Raw genomic sequence first — 19,418 nt, 5'->3', positions numbered from 1 at the left:
TATTAAATGAATGAACACGAAAAAAAATATGTTTAAGTTTTTTATGTTCAAGAACAAACTAATTTATAAACTTGTTTATTCGGTTTTCCTTCCTTTTTTTTCCCCATATTTTTATTAAACTAGGCCATTAGATTATTTTTTTTATTAAACTAGGCCATTAGATTAAATTTTAGAGTTCAAACTATTAAACCAAAGGAACTTAAGAACTAGTGGCGTAGTTTCACCATTTTTTTGGACTTGTGACTAAATTGATTGAAAAAGACATGACAATGAATATGAATACCTTTAAAATAAATAAATAGAAATGAACACGAATTGAATATTAATATCTTAAAAAATAGACAAACTTTATTCCTTCGAATTCAGTTTATTTACACCCGTAATAACAATGTTTCTGAGTTGAATAATAAAACAAAATTTTGATTATTTTAGGTTGAAATAAAGATACGATGTTAAATAAATGGAGTACTAACGGCGTGTTCTTCAACTCTCTGGTTCAGTAGTGTTGGTTATCTGAGTTCTGGGAACAAAAAATACTTGAACCATCTAATTCTCTTCTCCTAGCAGATAAAAATGCAACCAATATTGAACAAAAATAAATGAATAAAGATGGTGCAAGTAAGAAGATAGAAATGTTATGTTATTGAAGATGGTGGATGTCATAGTCTAAGAGTACGATGGTCATAACCTCCCACCCCAGATCCCGCACAATAGAAAGGCAGAGCCCAGAGCTCTTTTATATACCAGAAAATCTTCAAGTTTCCTTTGGATGGATTTAAAACAAGCAAAGTCTCTATTATTGCATTGTCATGCCATGCATACATTGGCCTAGAGAATTACTACAGCCACCTCCATTGCGCCTGTTCGGCAGTTAGCTTCTGCCTCCTCTCAGCAGCTGCTCCACTGCTTTCAGGTTCAAATCTCTCATACTCCAATGCCTTCTCTGGTGTATTCTCCTCTGGGAGAAACCCAAACCAGTCTTCATCAGTAGGAAGTTCACATAGTGGTCCCAGTTCTTTTTGCTCAAATAAGGATGTCAATTCAGCTGGTAGTGTTTCCTGAAAACAGAATTCACTAGGGGATTGCATTCCCATCTCCAGTGGCATCAACACATCTGAAACTACCCCACCCTGCTCTACATTGGTTCTGCATCTAGAGCCTTCTCCATCAGCTATGACATTTTTTTCACTTATTGCTTTACCACGATAATGGGAACCAATTCCACTCGAGGATTGCATTCCCATCTTCACTGGCGCCATCAAACCTAAAACTACCCCACCCTGCTCTACAATGCTTCGATACCTAGAGCCTTCTCTATCAGCTATGACATCTTTTTCACGTATTACTTTACCAGGATAATGGAACCAATTCCACTCGGGGATTGCGTTCCCATCTCCAGTGGCATCAAGAAATCTGAAACTACCTTACCATGCTCTACTTTGGTTTTGTATCTAGAGCCTTCTCCATCAGCTATGACATCTTTTTCAAACATTGGTTTACCAGAATAATGAGAGCCAATTCCGGTCATGTAGTCAATGGTCTGAAATCCATTCAACCCTGTCATGACTTGAGAAGGTGGACACCATGCAGATGAGGAAGCACCACTGTTACTTTGAGGGAGACAGTCTTGCATCCTCCACCATGAAGAAGCAAGCCCATCATTTCGTACACTTTATCCCCTGGGTTTACCATCATGCTTGTCTCGCCTAGTTCCTTTTGTTTTCCCTTTGTATTCCACGATTCAGATAAATCGAGTTTTGGTTTCCCTGAATCATAATTGGGAAAAGAAGAATCCAAGTGAACCCCATTGCTTTGATTAGCAGCATAATCCTTGAAAGCATCAGCCATGTCAACATTATAACCTGCGGACACCTTTCCTCCATTCCAAAAGAAGGTTGGACCATCCATTGTTTCACCTGCCAATGTTTGATATCCGCTAGATGGAGCAAAACCCCTACTCACAGACGGAACCCTGTTCCCTTGGAAGTCACCAAAACTTTCCACTCTGCTGCCACCAGGTTGACTAATTCCTCCAGTTAAAGCATTATTAATGGTCATATTGCCATCCATTGGTGCCTGTCCCCCATGTGAGAATCCACTGTGAACGTTCATTTTATCAACTGAAATATTTTGGCATCCAGGTGTACTTGAAGGGACTTTAAAAGATGGAGCAACCTTTATATTTGATGCAGACGGAGCATTAGGAATTTGCATATTTGGGGGCCAGACCTGACTATTTGTAGTCACATTCCAAACTCTCATGGCTTCAGAAATGTAACTATTTACCTTCTTCATGGTAACCTTTTGAGCTACTGGGCCCAAATCTTTAGAAAACCGCTTTAAGCTCTCTAAATATCCAATATCTGCCTCAGCATTCTGAATGTACAAGACAAATAATCAGTAAATAATATATGATTACAAGGAGAAATGGAGAATATTATTCTCATAAGGCTTTTGATTGAAAACACTTCTTCGGTTTCATTCTTGTATATTTAATGGAGTCCAAGTCCGCAGAGAAAGATGTAAAAATAGAAAATTTCTTACTGATAAACCCAAGAGAATGTACTAGTAAAGAGGCAATTAAACCATAAAACATTGAGAAGAACAAGACATGGAAATTAGTTGAATTGAACTACCACGTAGAAAAAAAATGTGGTATTTAAATGGGAGTTCTCTATAAAATATAAGGCAGATGGCACAGCGGAAAGGTACAAAGCAAGGTTGGTGGTCCAAGGATACAACCAAACCTATGGTATTGACTATCATGAGAAGTTTGCTCTTGTAGCAAAAATGAACACAATCAGAATTCTTTTATCATTGGCAGCTTTTTTTGAGTGGGAACTACATTAGTTCGATGTTGCATTCCTCCATGACGATCTTGAAGAAAAAAAATTATATGGAAGTTCCTCATGGTTTTGAATATAAGAGAATGGTGTACAAATCGAAGAAAACTCTTTATGGGTTCAAACAATCACCACGAGCGTAGTTTGGGAGGTTTGCTAAGTCAATGATCTCTCTAAGATATAATATAAATAAAGTCAAGGTAATCATACCTTGTTCATAAAACTATTAGTGTATGTATACAACATCATAGTTACGGGTGATGACATTAAAGAAATGAAGAACTTGAAGGAATTTGATAACAAAGAGCTAAGAAAGTTAAAATACTTTCTAGACATTGAAGTAGCACATTCGAAGCAAGGAATCTTCATCTCTCAAAAAAATATGTACTTGACTAGTTGAAAGAAACGGGGAAGATGGGTTGCTAATCAGTTGAGACACTAATTGAGTTTAATCATGGATTATGTGATACACCAGAAGAACCTATGGTTGATAGAGGGTTCTGTCAAAGGCTGATGGGAAAGTTAATATATTTGGCACACACGAGACCAAATATAGCATTTGCGGTGAGTGTAGTCAGCCAGTTTATGCACAATACAAAAGAATCACATCTCAAAGCAGTAAATATGATACAGTAGTACCTGAAAGACAACCCAAGAAAATGGATTTTGTTTAAGCATTAAACAAACTCTGGCATTACATTAGAAGCATACACGGATGCAAATTATGCAAGATCTTTAGTCGACAGGAAGTCAATATCCGGGTACCGTACAATCCTATAACCTAGAGAAGTAAGACGCATTATGTAGTAGCAAGATCAAGTGTAGAATCAGAATTCAGATCGATGGATTGGAAGTATGTTAGCTACTCTGGGTAAAGATAATTCTAGATGACTTAAGAATAAAGTAAGAGGAGTCATGAGGCTACTATGATAATAAATCAGCTATCAATATTGTTGATAATCCTATTCAACACGATCGAGCAATGCATATTGAAGTTGATAGGCATTTCATAAGGAAAAATTGGATAGTGGTCTAATTTGCATTCCATTAATCTCAACCAAGGACCAGTTGATAGATGTGTTCACAAAGGAACTAAGCAAGGTTTTCCAAGAAATAGTACGCAAGAAAGGAATAGTATATATTTATTCACCAACTTGAAGGGGGTGTCAGAATCTGTCGTAGAGATTATAGTATTTAGGAGTCTCTTATCTTTATCTCTAGATAAATATTTATCTTTCCAGTGAAGTTATATTAGAAGTCAACCCCTAGGTATATTTAACCAATTTAATGTAACTATTATAGGTTATAAGATTAAATTACTTTTCATCCTTCTTTTCAGTTCATCCTTCTTTTTCTCTGTTTATAATATGTAGTATTCTATCTATCTATCTATCTATCATGTTCTAAAATCATGGTGTTAAAAATACATAAATCAATAAATTTGTGTATTTTGAAAGTTTGTTCAAAATTTTCTAACTTAAAATATGAATTTCCGTTTCTCTTTTATTTTAAGCCATTATCAATAATTGATTTTAATTCATGTATTCACATTTCACGAAGTGACTGATATATTTAAAACCTCAATACCAACTGAAATACAAATGTCATTCCCACACCAAACCATTCCCACTAGTAACTAACACTTATTTAAAGTATGACCTCAAAGTCCACTCTTATTGATCTTATATAAAGCATACTTCACATTAAATGTAATGAAGTCAGTTTAACATATTTTAGAAGTAAAATGGTTTTGATTTTCTATATATTTACACCATTTCCATAGATTATGTATTTGACAAGACTAGAAGAAACAATACTCACCAGAACAAGTGGCTTTGGACTGTTATGAACTGCTGAGAATAAAGATCCATTCTCACTAAGTAAAGACTTCCAAGGTCTATAGGTTCGACGCCTTTCCACATCAACATCATTAAATTGTTGATGAGATCTATAGCCTGTTTAAACAAAATTTTGAAACCCATAAAATTAATTTGAATAAGATTAAGCTAAGCACAAAAGAGAATCTCACAAGTTTGGGAGTTATATGAAAACCTTTATCACTACACATATCTATTGTTGCATTGTATTTGCAGATATATAAATTTCAATATGTATATATTTTATTTCTTAATATTTGATACTTATACCAATAAGTAACATTTATTTTTTGATCAATACATATTTTGAGTAAAAGGAGATAGACACGCTTAAACCAAATGTCAATAAAGAAAAAGGAAAAAACTAGATACCCTCAAATGGGCAGCATGACCTACCCCCAGCTGCAATGCTAGTATTAATCTTGTTGTTACAGTTCAGAATTCCAACTCCAGCCTTTGTACTCCTACCAAGTCCCATTCTTTGTAGGGAAGCTTCAGATTCGAAGCTTTCCGGATCAGTTTTAAGAGCATGGAATAGCTTTGTAGCTAGTTCTTTTAGTGCGCGTGCCTGGAAAACCAAAAATAATTTAGTTCAGGAAACCAAAAAAAAAAATCTAAGAACGTCAAAAAATTGCAGCCAAGTTGAAGACGACATTGTCATAAAGTTCACATAATTAGTAAAAATTTGGTTGACTTACCTGTCTGTAGTATATGGTATTTGAAGCATTGAAAAGCATGGCATTGTTGGGTACCAAAAATACATCATGCTGTGTAAAAGTATGAAAGGAACCAATTAATTAAAATGATCCACAAATTTTATATGACAAGATAAGAGGTACCATTTTGGAAGCAGACCTCAAATTCTTCGAGTGTTTGATAACTTCCTTCATTCAGTTTCTTTGCAACCGTGCCAAAATCCATTGGTTCTTTGATGACATCATAGTAGTATTCAACCTTTCATTTTAAGAAACGAAGTTAATTAACCCCTTTGATTATGTTTCTTTCCCTGATCACAGTCCCTCTTCAGAATTTTTCAAAAACATAGAAATAATTTTTAGCTTTCAGTCCATCTTTTTAATTTTGATCGAAATTATAGATTGAGCAAAATTTTAAGATGTTAACCAATAATCACTGGGTTTGATAAATTCGAAAGGGGACTATTATCATGGATAGAGAAACTAGAGCATTTGAAAAAGAAGACAATAAAACAGTTACCTCTTCTGGGTTTACTGGCTCTGCAAATATTTTATATGTGTCTCTCCTACAATTCAGATGAAAAGGACAATAGCAAAAGCAAATCTCTAAACAATCACTAGAATATAATTCAATCTTTTTTCTCATAGAAGAAAATAAGATATTCAATCCATTATATTTATTAGTTGAAATTATGGGAGCATGTCTAGTCTACAAGATAACTACATACCTTTGCAATATACCAAGTAGTAGTTCAAGCTTGCCTTTTTCAGGTATTGCAGCTCCAGAAGGCACAATAGGTGCTTAATGTACGATGAGCAATAAATGAATAATTATGGAATACATAATCACGATTACACATAAGAAATGATAAACCTGTACTTCCAGTTTTATACTAAAGCATGAGCTAACCAGCATTTTTTACAAGGCCATCTTCATCATTCCCTGCGTCAGTCTGCAGTTGAATCAAATAAGCTTTAACATAATATGAAAATTAACAAAAATGGACTAACTATAGCTATCTCAAACAAACACGGAAATAAACTGTATCAGTAAACTAGTTTCAATCAATTTTCATATATTTGCACAAGAAAACTGTCACACACTCCTGCTTTTCATCCATTTTTAGCATATTTTGTATTTAAAAGATACCATATTAACACCTATTATCCAGAAAAAAGGTAATATATTTTGTATTTAAAAGATCATTGTGATATAGATTCCAACTTAAACTTCAACACTATATTCAATTTATCATCTACAATAGCACCAATTACCAACAAATGACACTCCAATTAAGTTTAGAGATCACTGGCATCATAACCATGGAATAATGAAGCTTTTGATAGGGTCCCTTCTTAGGACATATGTAATATCTTAAATGACAAAACTAGTAGCAATTAGAATCAACCAACGACAATCCAGCTGTATCGCAAAAGTATAAAGCTATGATCTAAATCACATTCTTGCTCAAATTCAATCTTGTGGCATAAAGAATAGATGCCATACCTATGCTGGTAATACCTCTTTATATTATTAATACAATTAGTGATACTTCTATTATCCCTTTGATTGAATAAAATAATGCGTGCAAGGTATAACATTTGAAATGGATAAGAAACAGAAGGTACCTTTTGAAGTTTATATTCAACTGAATTAACAACAAGGTCTTGGACAGTTCTGGCCTTGACCTTTTTCCTTCTGCGCTTTTGTTTCAAAATATCGTGCCCCTTCTCTGGTTCTTCCTCGTCCACCACTTCACATATCACATTGCCCTTATTTTGACTCCTTGCTTGTGCTTTCCGTGCATCCAATTCAACTATCCGTGGACTCCTTCTATATACCCCACTTAACATAATGTATTACTTTCTTGTGTTCTCACGATAAATGTCAAAAGATGCACTTTTGTACCTTTATTAGTACAAAAATGCACGAATTTTCCACCTTTGTTTCTGTCGACCTGTTTCAAAAGTCAAGTTATAATTGTCAAGGTAAGAAATACAGTACAGAGTGGAAAAAATTCTTGTCAAATTTCAAATTGAACAACAAGAAACTAGCATAATTAGTTTCACTTATTTTAGAAAAAAAAATCTAATTTAATATCATATTATTTAGGAAAATATTAGAGGAAAACTAGATTATGATGACTATGCAATATTTATTGTCCAGATTAGACAAGTTACATGCATGTGCATCAAAAAATTGTTTGTTGTGTGATACTTCAGCAACACTTCTTTTTTCTAGAAAAAAAGTAAACATGTGAGATTAAATAGTTTCACAGGTAATAGCAATAGTACAACTTCAGTTATATAGATTTACAAACATTAATACAAACTGAAATTCCAATAAAGAAAAACAATAAGGTGTTAGAGGAAGATAGACACATAGAGAATGCTAGACATATATTGTCAATAAGAAGTAAGGATTCTTCCATTCTGTGCTTCCTTCTTTCCTTTGGTATGGCGACCTCCTCCTTGAGCATATTCTAATCCCATCCAATAAACAATATTATCTCTCATACCAAAAGTGACCAACTTATACGCGATGCTCCACAAAAGTACTGCTTGAAAAGTCTTAAACCAAGCTAGTTTAAATCTCAAGATTGTCATCCCCAAGCCAGTAGAAGTTCCAACATTATCATATAACTATCACCTAAAAATTGGACCCATTGTCTAACAAGATAGTAGAATATCCACATTTTTAAAGGATACATCATGAATGAAAACAATTCTTTAGCTCATACAACAACAACAAAAAAAACAAGCTTTTTTTTATGGGTAGATAAAGACTCTTTTTCTCATTAATATATTTTAATTTTTTCCCCAATCTGACATAAGTGAAACGATCTCCCAAAGAATATAACCAACAGTGTCGCAAGAAATTAATAAAATTTTAAAATGTAAATGATGCATACATATAAACAGAAACATGATTTCAAAAACCATGGGTTAGATTTAAAATGATAAAGCAACTAGAGCATTTAAAATAAAAAATCAGAGAATGCACTCTAAGTTTTAGACATTATCCAAAAAGAAAAGAATTACCAACTCCGCCTCTTTCGAGCAAACAGTGATGAAAGAATTTTCTAGATTTTACAGTTAAAATTGAGAAGACCTGTATTTTTTTCCTCTGTTTGTGAAGCTCTGATGAGGAGAACACGGCCGTTTTATAAGGTATCTTAATTAATTCCCCATTTAAGGTAACCTAGGTGGATTCGCCAAGATATTAACATATAATGGCCAGAAAAGGTATCGCTGCATGGAGAGTTAGAATTGACATATGTACACTGAGCAAAAAATGCTCTATCATGATGACGCTCTGATTACGCCAATAAGCACAAAAAACCAAAAGTTTCACTCAAAACTCAATATAAACCTGAAAAGCAAGGAAAAATAAGTAACAAGGATGTCTTCATTTCTAAAACATTTTGATGTTCTAACAAGTAATGATTTGTTTCAAAACAATAATTTAAATAAAAGGAATTTTTATTTATATTAAAAATATGCAGGAAAATAATATAGCCATGAAAAGGAAAGAAGTAAAACATCGTCATTTCAAGTAGATTTGGATGTTCAAACAGTTCATGCTTAGTAAAGATTTTCAAACAATAATTAAGCCAGAACAGTTTGAAATTGATATTATGAATATGCTGGAAAAACAATCTAGCCGTAAAAAGGTAAAAAGAAATGATAAGAACGCCTTCATTTCAAGCACATTTGGATGTTCAAACAAGGTACAAGTCATATATGACATAAAATTTATGTGGGTTTAATGCATCATATATTTATACAACAAATATCTATTGCGATCCAAGCCATAGATATTTGCAAAATCGCCTTGTCACATTTTGGTTAAATGCTGTGATTATAAATTAGTCCTCCAACACGTGTAACTTTTAAAAGCTTTTTCAAATTATTTTGGAGTCTATGCTTGGCAAGCTCGTCATGTAGACATCATTGTTAGCTAAATTGTTTCTTAAGTGTTCTCAAATCAGTGAATGTACATAAATAAATATGTATATATTAGAGGTTTTGGTGCACTTAAATGTACTACAATTTCAATGTTCCGCTTAAGAACAAATTGAGCAACAAAAGGAATTCTTCTCATTACTGATCTAAGGCACAAAGAGTGTTACTTTTCTTCAAGGGGAAAAAAAGGAAGTAATAATGATAGCTCTAACCTGATGCATGTACAGCAAGGCATCTCTGAATTTGACAAGTTGTTCTAGCACTGTTGCTCATTGCAACGCAATTGAAAGTAATGAACCAGCAAATAAGTTGGGAAGACGGTCCCTGCATGCTTGCCCCATAAAAACTGCACCTTAACTCCATTTCTCTAGCTTTGAATTTGATGCACTGTGTAGCGTAAGAGGATAGAGAAAAGAAATTTGGCAGTAGGGAAATGAAAGCGAGAATCGAGTCCAAACACATATGGGTACCCAGAGACGATTTCGAAAGTCCGCATTGTCAGAAATCAGATTGCATTTCAGGTAGCCCGGTGTTGTAACAAAGACTAAAGCAAAGGATTGATAGGTATTACAAACATAAAACAAGGATGGGTTCTTACCGAAGAAATTTTGGAAATAAGGCCTCGCTTTTCGCGAAAATATCGGAAGTGGATTTGATGAATGGTTGAAGCCATTGAGAATTCCATCTCCATATCCGTCTGCTTGTCTTGCTTAACAGTAGCACACATCATTTAGTCATTACTTTTTTGTATTCATTACCTAAACTACACATAATCTATATAAAACCTAAATCGCGAGCAATCAGTATAATTTTTTTCCTTTTGAAGATGGGGCAATCGATATAAGAAATGGGTGAAAAGGAAAGCCTAAAACAGAATAGAAAGCGTCGAACAAAACCGAAGAAAGCCTTGAACTCATGCATTTCACAGTTAGGAAATTCCATCTTCGGTGGATTTCGCAAATGCTTGAAACGGTTGCTTTGATGTGTTTCTGCACAATTCTACAAAATATTGTAGAAAAAATATAATTTATTAATTTAATTTTTTTATATTATTATCAACATAAAATTTATACATAATGTTAAAATGTAAAAATAATATTAAAGGAAATGATGTTCTCCTTTACTCTTATAAATTTGAGTAATCGCGTATTGTTAATAGCAAAAACAATTTATAAACAATTATTATCTTACAATCACAATCAATTAGTGTAGTAAAATAAAATATTAGACTTTTTAAGGTTAGAGCTTCGAATCATGATGATTATGAATGACACAAACTGAATTAGAATGATTATCTTCATAATAAATCTCAATAAAAATCGATCTGAATTAATCAATCAATCAATAAAATATCAATAGTTAATTTAAATATATAAATATAAGTAAACCGAATAAGATTTTGATAATTGTATATTAAATGAGATTCATACATCATCCATGGTACATTATCAAAGTTCCATATTCATCTATCATCTTCAAAAGTTATATCCATCATCCGTAATTTATTATTAAAAAATTTCAAAAAAAAATCACATGTTGTTTTCATAAAATAACTAAAATTGCAATAATTTTATAAATTATAGAATCATTATTATTTTATAATATTAATTTAGGCTACAGTTTTATATATTAAATCCAATCCTATAATGAAATTAAATTTAACTTAAAAATGTTTATTTTCATTCATATAATGAATGAATGAATTAAATTAGTTATATCTATAGCCAGTTTTGCACTTGTTGAATCGGCTAGTTCACGTGAATGTCACACTCTGTCACAGATGCTGCAAGAAGAAAGTAGTGAAGCCCAAACTACTGGATAATGAAATGCTGAAAGCCTTCCTGCAATGATGTAAAGAAAGGGGGATGCAAATATAACTGGTTGATCTAGTGCATCAGTCTTTTCTGAGGGAGAGGATGGAACAGGATAATCTAAAGTTACTAAAAAGAGAAATGCTGACAACCTACTGCAAGAGGTTGCCCTCAAGTAAAGAACTATGACCAACAACAAAAATTGCCTCCGTAACGAAACCACCTTTACCTTCTCACCTAGCAGCTCTCACTTTGTCTCTATTGTGAAAACGTGAATTAATGTAATCACAAACAAGCCTGAAATATGCTCTCCCTCAGATATCAAGTGAGCTAGTATTTGTAGCCAAAGATATGGAAATATTCACACATGTTCAATTCAATACACATTAATATCAAAGATGCAGTTTCAGTCAAATCAACCCATGATTAGTTTCGCCAGAATTACAATTATTACTCAATGAGAGAAGTGCAGTTCTAATACAATTTTTGGCATAGAGTCCTCAATAAAGTCGAACATGACATAAAGTCATGTATCAAACTTTCAAATATATGTATGAGATATCCTCAAGTACAAGAATAGCTAAACCATAATAAAAATAGATGCAAGAATGAGATGAGTGATGAGTTTCAGAGTGAAACTGAATGAAACCTTGTATTCGGCCCTGCATCAATATATAAGTTGATCCCATCACCATGAATGTTGTCTTGGTATTTGAGAAGGTCCTGAATATTGTTGTCCTCCTCCCATCTGTGGAGAACCTGATGACTGCCATCCACCCATCTGAGCAGGTCCAGAGGGTGACTGTGGCGACTGTCCAAAAGATCGAGGTTGACGCCCAGGGAATCTCCACCTATTTTCATTTAAAACTCTATCAACATCTTCATTCCTCCCAACTTTCCCAAAAGCTACACGCAAAAACTCCTGCAATGCAGGGGTAACACCAATGGAATACTTCATCATCTGGTCCAGTATATCTAGGCTTTTGTCTAGCTGATCAGCATTGCAAAGCCCTCTGACTACAACATCATAAATAGAGGCATCCGGTTTAGGATCTTTCTCTCCCATTTTCATCAGAAGTGCAGCAGCTTCCATGTTCTTACCATTCTTTAGAAATTCACTGAAAACCCTGGTTCCAAAACTGGCAACCACCCTCAAACCAGTCTCGACCATCTTGGTAAAAGACCTTAGAGCATCATCAACCCGCTCTGCTTTCAAGTATGCATCAATCATGCTTCTATACATTGGAACATCCGGTGTCAAAGACTTCCCACAAAGTTCTTGAAAAAACCTGTCCGCCTCGGATAGCATCCCATGCTCACAAAACCTGGCGATGATATTATTATAACCAGCAGTGTCCATAGCAAAAGGCTTGGATCCCGGCTTCGTTCCTACCTTCTTAAAAGTTTTAATGGCCTCCTCAAAGTTCCCCAACTTAAAACACTCGTTCACCATGATATTAAAAGTATCTGAATTCACCGCCTGCGTGTTAGGAGGGGTATGATTATCCAACATATTTTCAAACAAGGCCCAAGCTTCTTTGTTCTTCCCATGTTTGAGTAAAACCTCCAAAAGGGTATTACAAGTGGGAGGAGGCATCTTAAATTTCCTATCCAACAACGACTTATACGACTCCATGGCCTCCTTATCCTTCCCCTGTTTAAACCACCACTCCATAAACGTAGCATTGACGACTCCATCATAAACCAAGCAACGTTCTTTAAGTTCATCAAACAACTCATTGGCCTTGTCCAAATTTCCCAAATTAAGAAACCCGGATATGAGGTTGTTGAAAACCAAAGAGTCGGCACCGTGCCCTTTATTCAACATCTCCCTTAACAGATCCACAGCTTCCCCAATCCTCCCAGCATCGATCAAGCCCTTGGTCAGGTGCCTATACGTCACAGGAGAGGGGCTAAAGGGTGCCCTCTCCAAAATCTCGTGGTAAACTTGGAGAGCAGTATCAACTTCACCCCTATCGCAATGGGTATTAATCAAATTGTTGTAAGAAACAACATTTGGAACAATATCAGATTGCTTGAAGAAGAAATGAAAAGAGCGATTGCCTCGTTGAAGCGTTTGTTGCGGACATGGCGGCGATGATAGCGTTACAAGTGAAAACGGTTGGACGAGTAGAGGAGAAAACGGAGGAACGAGCAAGGAGAGAGGCTGCGTCTAGGTCGGAGGCGCGGATAAGGGACTGAACACGGTTGTGAAGATTAAGGCGATGGCCAACGAGGGCAGAGGTGCTGTCTGGAAGTCTTGGGGCATTAGGGTCACGAGTTGGAGGGGAAGAGGGGGCATAGGCACGGAGGGCATGTATTGGGGGCTCAATCCGCAAACGGCGCTTGCGGCGGCGACGCTCCGCAGCAGCTTCTTCAGCTGATGTGAAGGCGTAGGATCTTTGAGGAGGGGGAGGAGGCGTGGGAGGATTCTGGATTGGGTTTTCATAGGAAGGGTTATGCGCTACATTGTGGATGAAGTGGGAGAGGGGAGTAAGGGCAGTGGGTTTCGGAGGGTGGTGGCTGAGGGAGCGGAGGAGGAGGAGACGGCGGAAGAGGGACATCGTCGAAATGCGAGGAACAGAAACAGGCTAAACCCTAGACGCAAACAACAGCTGCTTAAACCTTAAATTTGGTGCACTCTGCCGCCTCACATATTTAAACCCAATATTCATATGCAAAAATGTTAATCATGCATTACATCTAAATATTTGAAGAAATATTTTATAACAGTTTAATAGTGGAAAAGATTATTATTATTTTTAAAAATTTTGGGTTTTGAATACAAAGTTTGTAATAATTGTTTGCATTATTTAATAAATAATTGAAAATCTTCAAATATTTACTTTATAATTATCTCAATTTAATAAAAAATTTAAATTACTTAATCGTTTAATTTATTTTTTATTATAAGAAACTTTTGTAACAATTAAGAAAATGTCACGTAATACTTAGTAAAATACTTTAAAAAAATTCATTATTCTGGAAATCTAAAAATCTTTCACTAATGAATATATTTTTTCCAAATATTTTTACAATTTATTTTAAAGATTTGTATGATTCTTTTAAATTACACAAAACAAACTACTTCAGTTATTAAACGATAGTTAAGGGCATATCGTATAGGGGAGTACCCTCAAATTAATAAAAAAAATATTATTTTTAAATTTCAAAATATCATGTGATTTTTTTTATAATTACCTGTTTCAATCAATTAATCTGGATTTAATACTGCAGAAGTGAGAGAAACCCTTCTAACTTAATTTGCTCATTTGCAATACTAGTATTGAACCCTTACTTACTTAAAAAATCTAATATCTTATTTTATTAGACTAACTGTTTATTAGTAAATATATTATGTGACAAATTTTAAAATATCATAAATATTTTATAAATAAGAAATAAATTAAAAAATTAGTGTCAAAATAATGACAAAGTATGATTTCAAAAATCAAGAAACCATTTAATCTGGAAAATGTAATAAATTAACACTAAACAATGTAATTTTTTTTTATAAATTTTATTGGGTAAAGTACACAAATGGTCCCAACTATATGGTATTATTTTGTTCACTCCTTCGATTATTAAAAGTTACAAAATGATCCTCCGACATTAAGATGTTACTTTGTTGAGTCCCTTGATTATTAGACTATTTATATGTTCCAAACATATCCTTTTGCATTAAAAAATTGATAATAGTATGAGGTAGTCGTCAATCTATTGACTGAGATATGACAGTCGTTTGAGATTTTGGGAACATATTTTATCATATCACGATCAGCAGATAAACGTCCAGCTCAGACTACCATCAATTTTTTAACAAAAAGAACGAGTTTAGAACACATGAATAGTCGGGTGACAGTTTTGTAATTTTTAATAGTGGGAACTTAACAAAGCAATGTCCTATAGTCAAGGGACCATTTCATAACTTTTAATAGTTGAATAACTCAACAAAATAATATCCTATAATCGGGAGACCATTGTTATTTTGAGGCAACCTTTCATAATTAATATGCTACAATTAGGGTATTTTTCCAGTATTTGGGAGACATTTTTGCATAAATGCACTAATGCAGCTCAAAACAAGAAATATCAAAGTGGTATGACCATACAATCTAATATCAGATTAAAGACCTTCTCTCAGGGTAGTCCTAAAACAAAAATGTTAATAGATATCCTGGAGCTGGGAGGAGCTTTGATTAAACATATGAAACTAGTACAACCCTGAAAGTGAAACAGGTGCTGACACTACAGAAATAAAACTACCAATTAATAGTAGTAGAGACCTGATGATTCCATCGTCTGGACATTTGGTGCAGTACCACAGCCAGATTAAGATCAGGGTTTTAGGCTCCCCCGCCCTCTCGAATCTCCCACATAGATGGCAGAAAAAGTGAGTTGCAAAATCTCCCCACATAGATGGCAGAAAAAGTGAGTTGCAAAGTCCCCAAATGTGCTTCCTGCATCAAACATAAATAATTATAATTAGCAATGAAAAATCCATAGGAGCGTATGCAGATTGATAGATCTTATTAAGCTGCTTGACATAGTTGGTGTCGCCCAATAATTCGTTCTGATAGATACTGCCAAACACAAAAGAGAAGATACCAATAGATGATTTGACAAAATCCTGTTAATAATATTGAACATCTTACCTATACATCAAATCTTAACATTGTTGATAATCATAGGGTTCATTAATTTTGGGCGTGAGGGCAGGATTCATTTCTTTTTTTTTTATAGGAATAGGTCTCATTAAAAACCTCCTTCTTAGTAGTCCTTTACCATAAGGCAAGAACCGACTAGCGGAAGGAAGAAAAGTGTACCTCAATATATTGATTATAAATGCATTACATAATACTTAAAAACACTCCTAAAAGATACATAAAACTTGAACACACTCTGAAGAGACCCGTGCTGAAAAACCACTACCCAATTCCCTCCTTTGCTAGATTATCAGCTTTACAATTACAGCTTCTCGGAATCCACCTCACAATGACCTCATTCTCAGAAACAATAGACACAATATCCTTAACAAAATTTAAAAGAAAAGTAGGAACTGCTTCCTGTTGTTTCATCCAATCCACTCCACTGCTAGCTTACAATCACTCTCAATAATGAGCTTTCCTTTCAATACCCATTCAGATGACAGAAAGAGGTCTAAGCCTCTTTTGATAGCTTTCAACTCTGCTAAAATAGGAGTAGGGCCTACTTTTTCTGAAAACGACATAAGCTTATTCCGATTCCAATCTCTAAGGATTCCCCCAATTCCAGCTAACAACCCAACACTAGTTACAGCTCCATCCACATTTAACTTGAAAAAACCGACTGGGGGAGGACTCCAGCATACCACCCTGTGTAGATCCTTAGCCGCTGAAATATTATCTGCCATTGAAGGATCCCCAATTAAAGAATCCATTTGGATAGAGAGAAGAGGATACTTAGCTAGGAACCATTTTGCTAACCTTAACCGTACAGTGAAAAACAGTGAGGATCTGTCCAGCTTACCTCTATCATTTCTCACCACAAGTAAATGAGGTGAATAGAAAAGGTGCTTATGTGCCAAAACTACCATTTCCCATCTTGAAACCTCATAGCTAGTAGCACTTCCAAGTTTATTTACCATTTTGCATCCAGACAATGCTATAAAAGGAATGAGGTACAAAACTTTAAATCTAATGAAAAAGAACTCAAAAAGTTCGCCTATAATCTGAAGTCTCAACAATCCCAAGCAACTCCTCTATCCAGCAGATTTCAAGTAAGATATAATCATAATAGGATGCGAGTACCGAGGGGAAAATTATTTTTACCTTTTTGGTAAAAACGTTTGGAGAATGAGTTCGTGTCTATTGTGTATACCTATAATCCATGATCCCAATGAAGGGTTGCTAATGATTGCATATGGTTGTTACCTAGAGTTGAGGCAACTTCATGGAATCTTACCTCCTGGAAGGCTGGAAGACCACTTCATGGAAGTCACTTTCTTAATAGGATTTAATGCTTTGGAAGTTATCCTATCAATTCAATGGAGCTCATTTTTATTGGAAATAATCCAGAGAGGACATCTTTCCATTCTTTGGCTTTCAAAACCAAAAGGCCCTTTACCTATCTATTTCCACAGAAACTAAAAATTGAAATCTCAACAGTAAAAGTTTATTAGTAAACAAAAAAAATGATCGATGATGGTAGTTCAGTTTCCAAAATGATTCCCATGGTCCCATGGCATGTTAATAAGAAATTGATAATAGAACATGATTAATGTGTTCCGAGGATGATTCTCCTTGTAAAAAATGATCAACAGTAAGATACTAAAACATCAAAGCAGTTAATGAAGAGAGGAAAGAAGCTAGTTAAAGGATTAACTTGCAATTACTTAGAACTTGCCCAAGGATGACTATCAATGAATCCAAAAAAAATTACTTTTTTCTACAGAAAAGAATTTCAGCACCAGCTGCCTGAGTTTTAGACTTTGCATCTGATCGCAATTAGAAAATATGAAAAAGAAGTCCAGATTCCAACCTTACCACTAACTGAAATACATTTTACTCCTAAGTATATACGCCAATGATACCCAAAAAGACGAACCATCCACCCCTAACTTAGAGCACCTGGTTAAAGACTGGAAATCTCCTATCAAAATTTGAACTTGATATAAAAGTCCCTGGTGAAGAATCAGTCCTCTAAACCCTTATCAATGAAGAACTATTCCTAAACCACCCCCACAAATTTGAGAATAATATCGTCCAATAAATTAAAAATATTGATTTGCTCCAGAAAGTGAGACCTAAGTGGGAGTGTGGGACCAATTTAGCAAAAACTTCATAGAGAATAACATGCAGCTACTTTGGGGAAATATACTATATTCAAATTATTTAACTGAAATCTTATGCATTCATATATATTAGGTAGCATCGATAAATTAATCTTGCGTAAAATTAGAATCTACACAAGCTTCTGGCAGGTCACTTTCTTTCTTTCCTGTACAATAGAGAGGCAACGAACTACAAAAATGAATGCAATGTTTAAAAATGATCTAAAAGTAAAGAACTCAAGAACCACAAAGATAGTCCATCTCTATTCTCTAGCAAGTAACATTCAACGAAAGTACATAAAAACCAATCATTTAGAGAGGAAAAAAAAGTGGACAGGGTGGCAGCATCGTGCAAACAAGCTAAGCAGTAAGCATCATGTTCTAAAATCTTAAAAAGTCTAAACAAAAATAAGCATGAAACTAGAAATAGATATGAAAAATACCTGCAAATTGTATCTGGAGCGAAGTGTCCTTCAATAGCCACAAGCATAACAAGAGATAAAGCATCCAAATCCAGGCAAGGCCAAATAGACGCCTTGAGTTAAGACACAGCAAAGAGTGTAGGCAAAAGCCCAAAGAATGAAATGGGTGATGCAGGATCCTACTAGAGTACCAGAACCAAGAATTCTGCATTCTTTCCGAACAAATAGCAGGGGAAAAGAAGACCTATACAACCTGCGCATGGCAATGGCATTCAAATTATTCACTAAATCAGTCGGCGAGACTCAATTGAGCACATGACCAGGATGTACCCAGCAGGCGGCCAAGCAGTTGTCCCTCGTGGAAATTTCAATTTATCTATATTTTAGACATTTATTTATATTTTCTACTGATAATCTATTTTCACCCTATAGGCTCGTTCTCTCCTAAGATTTTAGAAATTACTCTCTAACGTAAATCCTGCTTCCATCCCTGCCTATGACATTCTATTATTTGCGCAATCACCAATTTTTTTCTTCATTAATTGTGACGATATAAGTCTAAGACTCTACTGGATAACAATTCCCAAGTTACTTTCAATGAAATAAAACTCATATAGAGGCACCTGAAAAAACCAAAGTCAAAGTAGCATACAGCTCTGCATGTCATCGCAGCAAGCGCAGATTCCAGAAGACCACTGAACAGACTGAGACTGCGGCGGTGACGGCCTTGGTTCAGCATCAACCTCGCCAACAGGACGAGGAAGGTTTTCTTCGTCAGACTGGCCCAAGGGTACGTAAAGCGGTGGGACATAGCTGCTGCGGTTTTCCATGCCGAGTTGATTCTGATCGGAAACAGCACTTGTCTTCGGTAGTGGCGATGAAATCAATTTGGAGCCTCAGATCTGAATCTGATGGCGTCGATACGGGCATTTCCCCCCCCCCTTCTATTTAGACTGTCGGTAAGATTAGAAAGTATTTCTCTTCCGGGTAAGT

At 35.0% G+C, this 19,418-nt stretch overlaps 3 protein-coding genes across 4 annotated transcripts; all 3 read right to left on the bottom strand.

The window, feature by feature from the left end:
* Positions 1–817: 817 nt before the first annotated feature.
* On the bottom strand, positions 818–1,549 carry LOC120217921. Its single transcript, XM_039214948.1, has 2 exons — positions 1,457–1,549; positions 818–1,127 (listed from the first exon to the last, which is right to left on the bottom strand). The coding sequence occupies exons 1-2, from the start codon at positions 1,526–1,528 to the stop codon at positions 840–842; spliced, it is 360 nt and encodes a 119-aa protein (XP_039070879.1). The 5' UTR covers positions 1,529–1,549; the 3' UTR covers positions 818–839.
* Positions 1,532–9,994, bottom strand: LOC120217919 (bromodomain-containing protein 7-like). 2 transcript variants are annotated; one of them, XM_039214944.1, is made up of 11 exons: positions 9,980–9,994; positions 9,594–9,768; positions 7,045–7,373; positions 6,326–6,368; positions 6,144–6,213; positions 5,936–5,981; positions 5,576–5,674; positions 5,419–5,487; positions 5,093–5,288; positions 4,665–4,798; positions 1,532–2,376 (listed from the first exon to the last, which is right to left on the bottom strand). In XM_039214944.1, exons 3-11 carry the CDS (start codon positions 7,267–7,269, stop codon positions 1,561–1,563), a joined length of 1,698 nt encoding a protein of 565 aa, XP_039070875.1. In that variant the 5' UTR covers positions 7,270–7,373; positions 9,594–9,768; positions 9,980–9,994; the 3' UTR covers positions 1,532–1,560. The 2 variants fall into 2 exon arrangements, with proteins under 2 accessions (XP_039070875.1, XP_039070876.1); XM_039214945.1 differs by lacking the exon at positions 9,980–9,994 and having other exon boundaries at positions 5,117–5,288.
* A 1,727-nt stretch (positions 9,995–11,721) lies between these two features.
* Positions 11,722–13,816, bottom strand: LOC120217918 (pentatricopeptide repeat-containing protein At1g10270-like). The gene is given in 3 exon segments (XM_039214943.1): positions 11,722–13,241; positions 13,244–13,279; positions 13,282–13,816. Coding segments are annotated over 3 exon segments (1,872 nt in total). The 5' UTR covers positions 13,757–13,816; the 3' UTR covers positions 11,722–11,880.
* Between the last annotated feature and the right edge of the window lie 5,602 nt (positions 13,817–19,418).

This window comes from Hibiscus syriacus, unplaced genomic scaffold (genome assembly GCF_006381635.1).
Source record: "Hibiscus syriacus cultivar Baekdansim isolate YM2019G1 unplaced genomic scaffold, ASM638163v2 tig00110194_pilon, whole genome shotgun sequence".
Taxonomy (NCBI): domain Eukaryota; kingdom Viridiplantae; phylum Streptophyta; class Magnoliopsida; order Malvales; family Malvaceae; genus Hibiscus; species Hibiscus syriacus.
This window is presented reverse-complemented; position numbering and strand designations above follow the sequence as displayed.